This window comes from Pagrus pagrus (assembly GCF_965226575.1).
Source record: "Pagrus pagrus genome assembly, chromosome: 1".
In the NCBI taxonomy this organism is placed as follows: Eukaryota; Metazoa; Chordata; class Actinopteri; order Spariformes; family Sparidae; genus Pagrus; species Pagrus pagrus.
Genome location: NC_140185.1, coordinates 36,443,602 through 36,459,995, shown reverse-complemented (window position 1 = coordinate 36,459,995; position 16,394 = coordinate 36,443,602). Strand labels below are relative to the sequence as shown.

The following is a 16,394-nucleotide window of genomic DNA, read 5'->3' as shown; positions in this document are numbered from 1 at the left end:
GATGGGAAAGAGGAGGTGAAGAACTCGTCATGTGTGGAAGTATCAGCATTCATCAACTGAGTGCTATTGTTGTGTAAAGAACTGGAACTGGGACTAACTCTCAGGATAATTATTGTATTAAGTTCATGTATCTCACGTAGACAAAGTTACCGTACAGTTGAGTGCACTTCTTACAATTCTGACAATAAACTTAATCCACTCAAAGTGTTCCTTCATATCAGTATTTAACAACAGTTTGATGATGGAGAAGGATTATTTGTGTACAAGTGAAGACATAGTTTTTAGGAAAATCCTGCATAATATACCTTCAAGAGAACTTCAAGCTGCAGATGGGGTTGTGGTTGTTTTTTATGTTGTGGCAAACAACCACAAATGTACTTCATCTAAAGATCATTGTTTAAGAATATTTTATGGCCTGTGCCTCTGTTTGACTGTAGATAGTACAAACAGGGGAAAAGGGTGTCGAAGGATGACATGTAACCCTCTTCAGGGCACATCACGATCCATTACACCATCCAACTGACGGCTGCACCACCCCAGGGAGGAGAGGAAGAGAGATCCACGATAATAGCCATGCTCATCGAGCTTGGTCATTGATGTGTTGTGCCTACACGCAGTCAAAGACCTTTAAATGTGAAGATGCCGACCTTATTATCATCACCATCCTGTTGCTTCTAACTCTGTGTTCGTGTATCATGAAGGAGTTTACGGACTTTCATTTCGTTATGTAACAATGTCTTGATAAAAACAAAGATCATTTGTTCTTCCAGTGCTTGATGCCTTGATAGGTATGTTTGCTTCTTTGTTAAACACCCACGGTACATTGGGTTCGTAACTTGGCGGACACACCCAGTGGCCATGACCATGGCAGCTAAACCTGTTAAATTAAAAAAAACACCTGCCGATCAACTGCAGTACTTTTCAGTCACGGCTGAGAGGCCATCAATGTGACAACGTCTTACTGATGTCACGCAGCGGCTACTGTAAAAATCTTGTTTACAGTGATGAACTACTTTCAGATTCGTCTTCCAGTAAATCTGTGCCATATCTGACATTTTTACTTGTCACATTCTTACAACACGAAGATGTAGGTTCTGGGAAACAGCTCGTTGTTGAGGACAGGCAATGCAGCTCAATGTTGATCTGAAGATATCAGATAAGCATGTCAATGAGGAAATGTATTATTATCTTCAATCATACCTTTGTTGTCATTTTCAGAAAACCGAGCACACCCACATAGTCCAGCATCATCATCACTGTCAAAAAAGGCACCACTGACCCACCTCTTCAACCTGAAGAAGAGGAAGAAGTATGACCGGGTCAGACAGAATCACCAGAAACAAAAGTTATTCACTTCCAATTTTTTGCATTATCACTCGAAGAGTTGAACTGCGTATTCATGGAGCTGTGTAACTCATCTCCTTCTACCTTCGGCCATGAACTTATCAATCACTCATGTATTATAGATCTATATCAATGCAGCTGGTTTGCAGAAATGTGTCCCACTGTACTTGTTTGTCCGATAGTTCTGCAGTATGGTGCTGATCGGTGCTCATGGAGCTGAATGGGTCCATCATAAGTGACTTTGAGGGAGCGTCAGTAAATCAGCCGTCATCATCAGGCTGCAGATTATATAACGCAGTCACATTACAGGAAAACACGTACTGCTCGTTCTGTTAGTCCATCAGTTTAGTCAAATAAAATGCAGTGTATGTGAAATGTAAAGTGGTAAAAGGGGCAAGGAAAACCACTTGAGCTAAATGTTCCTTGTCATTGATTGTTGTTTGTTCCTGTAATTTAATAATTTGCAGCCGAGTCAGACTTTAAGTGAATAAATTAACATCAGCCTTCAGGGAAAAGAAAGGCAGCATTCAGAGGGAGGGTTTCTTTTTAGAAACTAAAATGTGCTTCAGGTCAAATTACGTGCAGCCGTTAAACGATGGTGTCACGTTACCAATGCAAAATACTCAGTGAATCATTGTGATTGTAAAGTAAAACAAAACTAAAGAATTCGATTATATTGTCAGAGATGTAGAGTATATATCATATTGTGAGTTGTGAGGATGGAGGTGTAAGAAATATTTTGAAACATTGGAGATAGAAATGATTTCTTCAGGTGCTCAAAGCAAGTTGGAGAACAGCTCTGCACGGCCAAGATCTTATTGTTGGGACCCACCGATGAAGTCGTTCACTGTGGATTTCAAAATGGGCTCTGAACTGAACTCAGTTTCCCAGAACTCCCCAGTCTTCACACCTAGGTGCAAATTCAGCTTTGAGCTACTATTGGTCAGGGTGACAGACCCCCCACTGACCAGATAGTCGAAACTCCAGCTCCTTCCTTTATTCTCTCTTCACTCTTCTCCAAGTGCTTCTCCACCTCTCTCCCCACCGGGCTGCCTGCCCTCAAGTTCTCTTCTCCTGGATTCTTCCGGGCCAAACAGCTGCTGAGAGCTGCAAGCTACGTTCCCAGCAGGCCCAGAACTTCTCCTCACTGCAAAGCTTGCCAGCTCACGCCACAATCTGAGGAACACCAAGCAAGTTAGCACCGAGCTGCTACCCCTGCAAAGGCAAGGAGCGACCAGGTTCCTCCACCTGCTGTCTTTGACATGTAGTTATTAAGTTAATTATTAATCAGAGTTTCAAACAGTTTAGTACTTTTTCTGAGACTGATTTGGTGAATTGGCTCTTTTCGCCCCGAGGTGATCTAATGTAAATTGGATCTTATTATTAATCAGAATTAATAATTATCACTGATAATCATTAATTATTATTGATAGCCAAATTTCACCCAAAACTCCCGATTACTGTTGCATGAAGCACTACATTATGGTGCCTCTTGTGAAGTGTGCACAACATTATCATTTCCTGTCAGTCAACACCTGTGAGATCAATGTGAAAAGTATGTGGAAGAGCAAGAATCTCAAATCACTGTGAGACAAAGAAACCTTGTTCAGGCTATCAAATAAACAACTGTCGGCTGTAAAAGTATATCATCAAATTACTTTTACTGCTGATGATGTTGTGACCTTGCACACGTGCCAAACCTCAAGATTTTCCTGGGAGAGTCCTGTTTTTCATTGCCCTCTACCGATTTCCTTCGGGGTTACAACTCTCCTGTATTTCGATCTGTTCAATTTATGAGACATTTTCACACCTTTTTCCGCTTTTAGTTATCCCATCCTGTGTCTGGCACTGCACAGAGAATTAACATTTCTTACGGAGAGTTTTAAAGGAAAGGGGCAATTTTGTAATATCTGCCATGTTGATTTTTCTGTCGATCACGGGGGTCGCACCGACGTTAATGACCATCAACAGGCTGACAAACGAAGCAGATCTCAGGAGATCCTGGTGATAAGACGCCACGCTAACACGATGCCCTTTGCTATGAATCAGGAACCTTTTCTGCATTCTCGACCTCAAACTGTAGCCAGTAATAACAGAAGATGTGGAAAGAAGCCAACACATAATTTTGGCCCAGACAGGGTTGGTAGAGCAGTCAGGTATCGTGACACTGGGTTTTGTTCCTGTGGTTTGGCCGACAGCTACAGCTGCTATGGGAAATTGTTTCTTCCTTCCTGAGATGATTATGAAGGGAAGTACGGCAGACTTATCATATTTCATCACTGTTATTAAACCTTATCCATCATTCAGTCTGCCATGATGAACTAATGAACAAAGCTTTGTTTTGGATTTGTGACCTGGTGAAAAACGTCCTGATTATCTGAAACAAAGCAGCAGTTGTTCCTGTTTCTGTAATTAAAGTCACAACCTGTTCTCGCTCTGAACGTGTGAAACAGAGCCGCCTGGTCACGAGCCCTGACGCTGCAGTTACTCCTCTCGTGTCACTTTGTTGTTTGAGTTTGTGTCCTGTCTGTGACGATCAAGAGTTTTTAAATGATGTAATGTTTTATATTACTTGCTAACTTACTGGCAGTATGTAACATATTTTTACGTGAGTGAAGCCACTTTGGTTAAGAGATCTGTTGCTAAACCTCACAGTAGTTTCTGTGCCAACAACTAACCAAACCGTAGCACGTTCACAACAGTACAAAAGTCATTACGTGTGAGCAGCAGGCTTTATTTGAAAGTCTAACCGGATGTTGCATTTTATGTATTATCGCTTACAGTTGACAAACAGGAAATATAATCTCACTGTATGTTAAACAACAACACTGTCATTGTCCCCGGATCAATATCAAGATTTTCATGAACAAATGTTCGTCCGTCTGTACTGTCGGCTGAGCCTGAAGAGTTGAAGAGCCAGTGGGATTTGAGATGATCGATGGTGTTCGGATGGACGGTGCAGGCTACTTCCTGCAGCTTATCGAGGAATCTAAACAAGAACGAGGGGTTGTTGTGTCACTGAATCTTGCCTTGGTGCCAGACTGTGGTGAAGTCTATTGGAGACACATGGGCTGTGTCTCAATTCAGGGGCTGCAGCCCTCGAAGGGCGCATTTGAAGGCCAATTACGTCACAACGCTGCGCGAAGGCTGTCCAAATTGGAAGGCTCCTTCAAACGCAGCCCACAAATGCAGCCTGCCCTTCCCTCTTTTCGGAGGACGCGCCGCTACTATCCTTCGCGGCCTGCTATATCCCAAGATCCTTTGCGCACCGCTGCTCAGTCCCGAAACAGAAGAGGAAGCAAGAGAAAATGGCGACATCAAGTGGCGCAGACATGACATTCAAATTTCAGTAATGGGTTTATACTCGGTTTTAGTCATTTGAACATCCAACGCCAGATATGTTAAACTTCAAGGGACTATAAAACCTCCAAATTTTAACTTTCAGTTAAAATACGTGACGCTGGTAATGCTATGGTAAATATAGTTGTTATTCATCAATGGGTTAATGTTTATTTTGGAATGTTGATAATTCAATTTAGGTTTGACACATTGTACACACACAAATGAATGTACACGTTTGATAGATTTGAACCAAAACAGACTTTAATGCATGAACACCTGGTGACGCAACCAGGAAATACTCCGAAGGCTAGACCGTCCCATTTAACAACGGTGGACGTGGCCTTCAAGGTCTCTCCGAAGGACCCGGCCTCCGTGGGCCGCAAAGGCCGCGTCCTTGAAGCCTGAATTTGGACACAGCCAGTGAGAAACACACCAAGTGTGTCCTCGTGCAGGCCGGCAGTGCGTCAGATTGTGGAGGTTGTGAGTTCGTTTGTGGAGGTTTTGTGCATCACTCTTGAGGTTTTGTGTGTCTGTGGTTGTTCTCTGTTTCTTTGAAGTGGTTTTGTATCTCTTTGTGGAAATGTTGTGTCTCTTTTTGTGCCTCAGCCAGGCCACAGCCAGGCTGGTAGCCTCAGCCTGGCTCTCCCTCACCTGGTATGCTGGCGTGTGCAGAACATGTTGCATTTGCTTCAGTCGCTGATTGTGGAGCGTGTTTTTTGATTGCGTCATCCAACTGTCACATGCCAACAACATCAACCAACATGCATGTGTGCTGTCAAATTATCAGAAGAAGGCATGAGTCAAAACAAGGATCAGGAAATGACTCAGAAAAATATTAAATATCATAAAAATGCCAAAATAAACTGGATTTTGAGGGGCTTCAACTTGAGTATTTCCATTTCCTGCTACTTTATACTTTCGCTCCACAAATCTCAACAGTCAGTGCAGTTTGAAGGTGAACACCCAAGATTAGATTCAGTATCTGTCACAATCTCATCTGAGGAATGGCCAAGTTTGTCTTTGAGTGGACAGTCGTGCCAGATTTGAAGAAATTCCCTCAAGGCTTTCTCGAGATATCAAGTTATCACCGAATGTCTGTCGTGTGGTGTGTGTGGTGAAGACTGGGTCATAAGCGTATAAGAGATTTTACGTGGCCTTTATGGATAGACACTGGGCACGTTATATGAAGGAAATCAGGAAAAATAAAGAATCTATCTTTGTTCATACACCAATAAGTGAAGGTGTTTTGTAAATGGCCACATGGTGGCGCTAATCTGTGCAAAATAAGTAATGAGTTCTTACTTTGAGTCTCACTCCCAACTCGTCAAACACAGCAGCTCTGTCGCCTGAAGCTTCAAACTAAGACCCTCACAGCCTCTAGCAGTTAGCATTCGTATGCAACATCCGGTTAGACTTTCAGATGAAAGCTTGCTGACAAACATGTTATATGAGATATGATGCATATTATACACATAGTATGACTTCTGGGTTGTACTTAATGTTGGATAACGGTTGCAGTTTGGTTGGATCTAGACAATAAAACCTCTCGTTATGTCTAAAAAAGATCTTACGTTGAGTTTCAATAAATGCTTTCAGTTGAGTCCTTTTAACTAAGACAACTTACTCATGTAACCGTCTTCTCCAGATCTACAGTACCTGGTGATCAGTGCAGATCAATATTCTCAACCTGAGCTGTCCAGTAATTCTAACAATTAACTGAACACACAAACCACACAGACACAAACCACACAAAGTTGTGTTTATTATGTGATTAAGACTTCAGATGGAAAGTAGATATATTGCACATTTACCATTTAATTTAAAAAATAAAATCCCACAATCATATGATTTCACCATTACATATATTCCTCACCAGAACTGCTCGTCTAACTGTGACATATATTTAAGATACACATGTAGAGTAAAGATGTGAAGCTGCTGTCACTTTAAAAATGTGTTTACGCCAGTATTGGCTGTAAATTTAAAATGTAAACTAATTTCTAATCATGCCTGGTGTATAAAACAAAATAAAATGCTAATGTTTCATCTATGAGTCTAACTCTTCTGCTGCTCGTTGGGTCCTAAATGAACCAAATAACAGAATAATAATAACAAACAAACTTTGAACGCCTGAAGATATTTGCTGGGAACGTGCATGCAGAACAAGACCGAAGTATCAGAAACATCCTGCAGAACCAGACGGAGTGGATTTTGTTTTTACAGCAGATGATTGTTGTTGTTAAAATTCCATCACTTGTCTCAAACTGGTTGAGTGAACTTGAGCTGCAGCGTGAACAAACACTTTCAGTTTGATGCAACATGCGTCATCTTAAGATTGTTAAGATTATTCCAATGGCTGTCGATATGAACAGTGAAACTGATCAATTTATTCTGGCCATTAAAGGATAAGTTCACCCAAAAAATGAAGATTTATCTCCTCCCTGCATGCTGATGAAAAGCTAGGTGAGAAGTCTCGTAGTCCACAAAACTTTTCTGGAGCTTCACAGGAAAACAGCATTGCAACTAAAGTAGCCGTAATCCAAGTCTGCAGAAGCCCTGAGATCCAAACTGATTTGAGAAAGATGTTATTAACACCCACAGATCATAGTTGGCTATAATTCTCTTCTTTAAACTAAATTTAGCATCAACAGGTTGAACAACAGCACTGCTGACCAGCTGGTGAGATCGCTAGCTGATATGATTGGTGACCACAGCGCAGTCATCACTGGAAGGACAGGTGTTTTCAATGCAAGATCTGATTTGGTATTTGAGGCCTGATGCTGGCTGGTATGGTGGCTTACAAAATCCAGTCCTCCTTCTGTGCCACACCATCTTCCAAAGTTTATCTGAAGCTGATCAGAGATAAACTTTAAAATATATTTTTGCAGCAGAGAAGCAAAAAAACATTTCACTGTGCATGCAGAGTGGCCATGAGAGCATCGTTTAGAGGACAGACTTTTAAAAACTGTGAACATATCCTTTGACATGATAAACAATAACATGCAAGATGTCTGAGATTAGTGGAGATTTTCTGGGTTTAGTAGTCAGAGAGGATAAGAGCATTGCGGTCTTCAGCTTTTCTCTTCCTGGTGAAGTAACGAACGATCACAGCCATCAACACCAGCGAAACCAAGAAGCAGACGGCAAACACCACGGTGCTGATGCTGGTGCTGAGGATCTCCTTGATTCTCCTACCTCCTCCGCTTGGTTCGATATCTGAAGGAATCACTGAAACACAACGGTACAGTAGTTTTATTGACAGACAGACAGACATGCAGATAGATAAATCAATAGATTTATGGATCAGATATAAACCTTCTCTGGGCGTCTCGCTCTGACTCATCACAACATCCTGCATGTGACTGTCCACGGCTACGTTGGGGACGGCCTGCCCGACGACCTGCAGAGGACCCTGGATGATGTAATGGCTGCCGGTCTCTTTGCTCAGATCTCTCTTGCGTCTGGATGCGGTCTTCAGGCAGCCCTGAGCACATCTGGAGAAGGGACTGCCGGGCTCACACAGGATGACGGAGCAGGTGATGTACACCTGTGAGGTGGCAGGTGAAAAGAAGGAAGTCAAGTGAAAACGTTCTGCTTTTAACGTTGAATTAAACAACCTGCACTTTATAATCACACGCCGTCACACAGCCAGTATTTTCAAACCATGCGTGAAGTTTCCTTCTAACTGGGCGCAGAGTCAGACGTCAGATCTATCAGGCATGAGGAAGAGTAACCTTATCAGACCGGTATGGGTCGGTACACTATGAAATAGATATCTGTCATTTATCGTGTGTGTGTGTGTTTGTGCCACAACAAACGCTTCACATTGCAACAGACACTGACAAAAGTGGAAATATCAAAAGATAAAAGGTCCCACATGCCTGAATAATATGTTGATTTAAGTTTACTGTGATTTAATATTGATTTTTATTACCTGGTCAAAGTTTCCAGTAAATTTGAAGGCTTGAACCTCAAAGTTGAATGAATCGTTGCTGGATGGGTGGACTTTAAGTGTCTCGTCCCGGATACACCTGCAAGAGACAGACATGAATTGTAACACACACACACACACACACACACACACACACACACCGATGAAGGAGCTGCGTGTGAAAGATGATATCTGATCCTCTTAAAGATTAACATTTTTCACTTATTCATGAGCACTCACCCGTTGCTGATGAGGTCGTAGGAGAGGGCGTTTTCAGGGTTGTCATCAGGAGTTCCTTTGCACGACTCGACAAACAGTTTCACATTTGGAAGGTCCGACTGAGCTTGAATTCCGATGTAAAGAGGCTCCATCAGCTTCACCTCCACTGGATAGGCGATGGCCTCCACCTTATTGGTAAAGTTGCTGTCTCGGTATATCTCAAAAGTGTAGCCGAAGCTGCCGAAGCTGGACTCGGTGAAAATGTATTCAGACTTTTTGAGGCTGTAGTAACTGGAGATGCTGATGGCTTTGGGAAACTGGCAGGAGAAACCGATCTTCACGGTCTTCCTTCGGACGATAACCTCGTTGGGCAGCTCGAAGGAGTTGATCTCATTGTTGAAAACGATAAAGTCGCCTTTATCCTGTGTTGGAGACGAATGACAGTGGTATAAAACACAAAGGAGTTCACACAATGATACATATATTATCTCTTCTTCAGTTTGTTTTAAAGCTCATCACTGGAGATTTCACAATAACCACCAGTGTAATCTCATTCAGAGGAAAATGTCCCTCCACACCTCGAACTTGGTGCCGCAGGTGCTGAACGACATGCTGCCCGTGATGTGAGTGCTGTTGGAGGTGAGAGAGCACGACTCGTCTCTCAGCCGGAGAAAGTTCTTGTCGATGTCGGGCATGGAGGCTTTCTCCAGGGACACCACCATCTTGTTGGGGGAGCACTCAACGATGGCTTTGCCTGTGAATCACATTTCAGATGAACTTCTTCATCAACATCAGACTGTAGCTCACAGACTGTAGTGTGGCTCACACATTCTGCTTCCTCTGCTTTATTACCCCCCAATACAAACGTTCAACTGAGCGGTGAGTAAAACAACTTCGGCTGAACAGATTCAGATGTTCTGCGTTCATTTACAACTAACTAAGTACCTTTGAGGTACTTTACTTGAGTATTTCCATTTTCTGCTACTTTATATACTTCACTACATTTAACTTTAGATATTTGTTACTTCACAGATTACATGTAACATCAAAGGCAAAGTGGTGGCTTTTAAAATGTATTTATTTTATCAGCAATCAGATTTGAAAATACATTAAAAGAAAGATGATGCAGGTAATTGGTCTACCCATTTTATAAAGTATAAAGACTACATACATGTACATTTATATATAATCTGCTCGTACTTTAGATACTGAAGTAAATTTGTTACCGGATACTTTAAGACTTTTTAAGATGCCATCTTTACTTTTACTCAAACATGATTTCTGGTCAAATAACAAATTCTACACACTGGACCTTTAAATAAAGAGCAACAAGAGGTTTCATGGAGCTGGAATAACTTCTACTTCTGGCTTTCCTCCTTGAAGACACTATTCGCACGGCCAGACGAGAAGTTTAAGATGTTTCTGGACAAACAGCTGATGCTGAACAACAAACTAAAGTTTGATCGTTGACAGTTTCGACTGTAGAGACACAATTTTAAAAACAGATATCTTGAGGATAGACAAACCTTGAATGAGAGACGCTTGGGTCACCAGGACAACAACACACCTCATATCTGATTGGCTGAATGACAAAACAAAGAAAACAGGTTTCAGTGTGTAACAGTAATAATAATCACAATATCTGATGTGGTAATAAAGTATATAACAACAACTGTTCATAATCACACATGTAGCCTACTGTTCTTGAACATCTAAATTTAATGGAGACGTCATTTCACTGTTCACGAGACGAGCTGTAATACAAAGTTACAGTGTGTTTGTGTTGAAGTGCTACAGAGACATGAAAATACCAAAATCTCTTAATTAATAGATCGAGGCTTCTTTTAGCCGTGAGCAGGATAATTTAACACACTTTTTCCAGCAGCTGCTCATGAAACCACTCACGTTTCATTCGTCTCTGCAGTGAAGCAGACCGGGACGAATGTGTACAGGTCTCTCTGCTGAGGAGTCCAGCTCAGAGTCACTGCAGCCTTTCCGTTCGCCTCGTCACTGAACACTTTGGTCATGTTGTGTGGGCCGCTGACCTGGAAGTCGTGAATGCTTCAGGAAGAAACATGAAATAATTACACTTATTTGTCACTCGAGGATGTTTCTTTAGCTGAGTTAGTGGCACAGTTAAACAACTCGAGCAGTAAATACCTTGAGTGTTGAGCCTGTGCCTCGGCCTTTAGCTGGAGGTTCTGGCCCACGGTGGCGTAGAGGACATCGCCATGTGAAGGAGTCGTCGACAGGAACATGGGCTGCACATGACCTGCCTCACAGTTTGGTATCGCAGGAAGGACTGAAACACAGACGCACAGAGTTATCAAGACATGTCGCACACAATGATGCTGTAAGACGTGTGAGTGAAAATGTAATAAACCCAATAATATAATAAAATGTCCTGATTATACTGTCATGACGTTTTTATTGATAATGTACAAATGAACAGCTACATTTATATGAAAATGTCTTGGAAGGGAAAAAAGTCTTTTACGAGAATGAAGTTGCAGTTTTGGGGGGAAAGTCATGACATCATAGAAATAAAGTCATAATATTTTGAGAAAAAGGTTGTGACTTTACGGTGCTGTTATCTATTTCAAATGACCAAATATAAAACGTGTTTTTGCTTAAATTACAACTTTGTTATCATAAGTTTATATAATTTTCCTGATAAAATTACAACCATATTCTGTTAACACAATATCTTGTAACACTGCGAGGAAGGTTTGACATTGAGCAGCACGATCCCGTCACTTCTGTTTTATGGTCAAAGGGTCAGACAATTGTTTGAGGTGTGTTTTTCTATCAAAAGCACATTGTACGTGTTTGAATGACTCACCCTCCATCGAGAACTGCAGCTTCACTTTGCACAGAGGTGACGCCGTCACGTCCGAGGCCGCCCGGGACTCTGCTGTTCCATCTGCGTACGTCAAGGTGATGTTTTTCTTGGGAAAGTCCTGCAGCGTCATCTCGAACACGTGGACGCCGACACCGACTTGACCTGTGCTCGTCAGTGTGCACGCAGCCTGAGAGGACGTGGAGACGATTTAAGTACTTTATGTCACTTTGGATGTTGATCTTAGAAGAAAAGAGTCACTGAGAAATATTTCTTAACGTCAATATTACATTATTGTACATTTTTAATGTTAATAAACCATCTGTTTAATGCAAAGACACACAGCTGGACAGAAGGTGAAGATACACTGTGAGTGTGACACCTACTCTGATGTAAACATGCACAAAGAAAGCTCAACATGTTCGACTCCAATCAGAAATGAATTACAACAATTAAATTGCTTGGTGTGGATTGAATGTTAAATCAATACAGCTCCTGTTAATGAGTAATAGATTACCTCATCCAGAGCAAAGTTTGGGGAAACTTCAGCTTCCGACGTAAACTTGCATCTCACGTGATCTCCGTCTGGGTCGTGTGCCAGAAGACGAAGTCTGGAATAACAGTTCTGAGGCACCCTGCATGGAAACACAACGATCTGAGGTAAATATAAACATATAAGTTCAAACATCTAGAGTCATTTTAATAAAAACTTGGTACTTTCGAAAAATTTGACCACTCTGAGTCTCCTATGACTATCCAATCACCAATAATAAAAGCTCATTTGGCTTTTTGAACAATCGAAATTTAAATTTAAACTTTTAGACTAAAATTATATCACAGGTTTTTTTTGGTAAGTCATGTCTGCTTGCTACCACGTCAGAGGAGATATTTATTGGGAGTAATATTAGACCTATTATTGTGGCTGATATTCAGCACTTTTCCGATTATCAGTATTGTTGATTTCTCTTTCAGATTGATAAAATAAATTAATTTAAAACAACAATAAGGAATCCTCGTCTGAGGTGAGATGAAACAAGATGGCAGGCCAGAAAATGTAAAACCACAAAGAGTGATTATGATTAACTACAAGTACAAGGAATAAAAGCGATAAAACAGGCAAAAATCACAGAAAAAGAAATAGAGAGGAAAAAAAACTCTTACTTAGAAATAAGTAAAAGAATAAAATCAATAAAGGACGATTAGATAAGACGACAAATGAATATCAGTCTGAAATATCAGTTTTCAGTCTCATAATTTTTAATAACTGATATTGTTATCAGCCCCAACAAAGCCATATTAGTCAACCTCTAATATTTATGTTATCAGTCTATAAATTAACCAAACAACAAAATATGTTGAACAGAGAATTAATGTTGAATTGAGGAGGTGCTGCAGCAAGAATAAAAAAGATAATGGCAATGATATTTGTGTCAAAGCTGCTCTGCCTGTTGCTCTGTGAGCACTGACAGGTTTGTTGTCTTCTTGACTCTGCTGTGTGATTTTCATGTGTTTGATAGAAAAAGGTTTGTACCGTAAAGAAGACACGGTCGTGGTCACCGGACAGCTGTTGAGGGTGTGTGAGTCAGATCGAGTTCCCAGGTTCAGCTCTGCTTCAGACGTCCAGTTGGTTTTCCCGTTGACATTAGACACCCAGCAGCAGCCCGAGTCCCTGAGAGGAAGAAGGTTCAATGTGTTTCTAGCACTCATGAATATATTGATGCCCCCTCCACCTCCCACTCCTCGACCTCCTGCCATCTGGGAACTGATAAAGATGGAGACTCATCAAATTACAACATGTTGATGAAGGTTCTCAGTCATCCAGGTCAGGGTAATTTTAGGTGCTGTGTTGTAGACAACTGGACTTGTTTCAGTTTCTTGAAGACGTTTCACCTCTCATCCAAGCAGCTTCTTCACTTCTGACTAACTGGAGGGGAGCTGCAGGCTTTTAAACTGTGTGTGTCCTTACAGAGTCGTTAAGGACACGTGTGAGCTCTGAGACCCACAACGACCCACAGGTGGCCCTAACGACTAAAGTACACTCCCACACAGGGTTTAAAAGCCTGCAAATTACAATATGTGTTCATCTCCTTCCTTTGTACTGAAAACCCAATTCTGATTCTGATTACCAGCCATTTCGACAACAAACTGAGCCTCCATGTTTTATGTTTTAGCTGAAGTTTGTTGTTTTAGAGCTGCGGTTCACATTGAAAATAACGCTCCTTATTCCCTTTCATTTCTGCAGAACTTTCTGATGTAATCTTGTCTTCAAACACCCAAAATACCCTGAATGACAACAGCTCTGATACTTCAAAACAAGCCATGAGAGTCCCTGTGAGCTGGTCTTACCTCAGAGAAAAGGTGGTGTTATTCGTGGCGATGGTTGCTGTTGTCTCCCCCTCAGACTGGCACCACCTGTCCTGCCCTGTGCCGTCCTCGTCTGTGTCCAGCACACTCAGACTATTAACGCTCGTACACACTCCGGTCTCACATGAGAGGGACGACTGCCGCTGACAGTCGCTTCTGCCATTCAGTCTGTGATGAAAGGTCACCTACAGTATGGTAAAACCAAATAAAAACAGCATGTAGAAAGAGCTTCATCGCTGACATACAGGAAACAAGGAACATCCATATTAATTTGGATTGTTATTCTTTTCTTGTTCGATCGCAGCAGGTTGTTTAAACTTCACATTTAGTAAAACCTGGTCAGTAGATCCTGACAGGAGGAGGTGTGAATGTCAAGACCAGCAGTGCTTCTCCTAAACTTCTTCAGCTTGTTTGAATCATGTCAATAAATATGTTTATACTTACAAAAATCAATGCAGCTGATGAGGTTTAACATTTAATATCATTGTTTTACATTGAGTGTATGTCAAAGGGAGGAGCTATTAGCAATTATCAGTGTTATTTATGTTTTACACACCCTTATGAACTCAAAACACATGAGACATATTGCATTTACATTTTTTTTCATCAGGTTGTTTCCACATGTGAAATAAAGATAATTGTGTATAAACATATGTAATTCACATGTGGAAATGTGTTCATTCATCTGTAATAAAATACACAGCTAACGTGATAATGTTTTATTTTCACTTGTTTAAATGTTACTTCACATGTGAACGTATGTGAAAGTCACATGTGAAAAAGCAGATTTCATGAACCATTTTTTTGTCCAGTTCACATGTGACATGAATTTATTTTCAACATGTATAAAATAAAAAGCCAATCACATGTTAAAACTCACATGTGAAGCTGTGATTTTCATTAACTTGCATTTCTCCCAGTGTAGCTGACGTCTTTAGCCCGTTCTCAGGCAGATTTCTTTTTCAAACAGCATCAAATTCAAAGAAAATAGATCCTGTTTAACAAAATATGATAAATAAGACCATTCATGTACCTCAATTGTTCCATCACTCTGCTTCTTTAAAGGCGTGAAACTGATGCTGTCTCCGTAAAAGCTGAGAGACGAAGCCGGGCTCAGAAACGAGAACAGCAGCAGCAGAGTTGCACCTGCCTCCATGACGTCTTTCAGAGTCTGTTCGTGTGAAAGCTCATTCAGTCAGTTTCTTTTTCAGACTTCTCAGAGGCGGCACCTCAAGAGTTCACCCAACAGGACGAACCAGATCTGTGCTGAACTCTTAACTATATGTTATGTTTTTGGAAACGAGGCACGCGTTGTTGAGATGATCGTCGATGACAACAGAATCTGTGTTGGAGGAACTTTTGGCATCTGTTTGATACAGCAGTGGTTCCCAGCTGGTGTCCAGGTGTGCTGTGAGATTGTGTTGCAGTCATACATTATTATTGCGATACACAACTGTGCATTTATTTACAGATACGCAGGCACTGAAAACCTTCCAGGAACCTCCAGTATTTCACTGTTAACACAATTTTACAGAGTATCAAATGAATTTGTGAGTTATTTGTCTGTCAAATTATCTTTTAGCATCAGTAGGTAAAACTTAACTGGTATCGAGCGATTAGATAACACGCTATGATGCACAGGTATGAATACAGGTGTGCCTTGAGATGTTGGCCGGCCTTTGGTCTGCCTTGGGCAAAAACATTTAAAAACCACTGTGCTACAGACTTCCATCCATTGCTTTGGCTAAAGTCAGTAAGTCCAGAGGCTCTAGCCTAATCGTAGGTGATAAAAATCATTTTAAATAGTTTTAAATCTTTATTTTTATGATCTTCAATTATGTTTTCCCCATGATTTAATGGATGGACGTGGAGATTTAATCCTTCAACTTCAGAGTCACAGTCAGATTAGCTCTCAGTTCGGAGCTGACTCTTACCAACTGATAACTTAAGAATAAATGGTTAATGAAGCCTCTGACCCTGACCATGAGCTGGGCGAGAGGAACCACAGGCTGTAGTGCTTTTCACACTGCACATAGCCCCGAGATAAGGACCTGTTCACACTGGCACATTCCAAAGTGGACTAACCTGGACTTTAGCCTCGGGCTTGCCGGCCCTGCTCTTTGTGGGGTTATCCCCAGAAGAATCAACGAAGCCGAGTAGTAACACAACCTTTAGAAGGTTCAGCTGAGCGTCACAGCACTTGTATGTTTGACCCAGGGCTAGTAGAAGCGCAGAGTGAATAGTGTAGCCCTGGGTTTGTTACCCAGGTTAACAAGTGCTGTGTGAAAAAGTGGCTAAATTATCGTTAGCTCAGGGCTAAGAACGTGCAGTGTGAAAAGTCCTAATGTCACAGCA

General features: G+C 41.4%; 1 protein-coding gene across 1 annotated transcript; it reads right to left on the bottom strand.

The window, feature by feature from the left end:
* Positions 1-6,431: 6,431 nt before the first annotated feature.
* On the bottom strand, positions 6,432-15,195 carry LOC311257009 (uncharacterized protein; the record flags this gene model as incomplete). The annotated part of the gene is made up of 13 exons (XM_084352443.1): positions 6,432-7,914; positions 8,002-8,233; positions 8,621-8,717; positions 8,858-9,258; positions 9,415-9,590; positions 10,363-10,418; positions 10,742-10,897; positions 10,997-11,138; positions 11,679-11,865; positions 12,193-12,310; positions 13,207-13,344; positions 14,022-14,224; positions 15,073-15,195. 13 exons carry the CDS (start codon positions 15,193-15,195, stop codon positions 7,724-7,726), a joined length of 2,220 nt encoding a protein of 739 aa, XP_084208569.1. The 3' UTR covers positions 6,432-7,723.
* Positions 15,196-16,394: the final 1,199 nt, after the last annotated feature.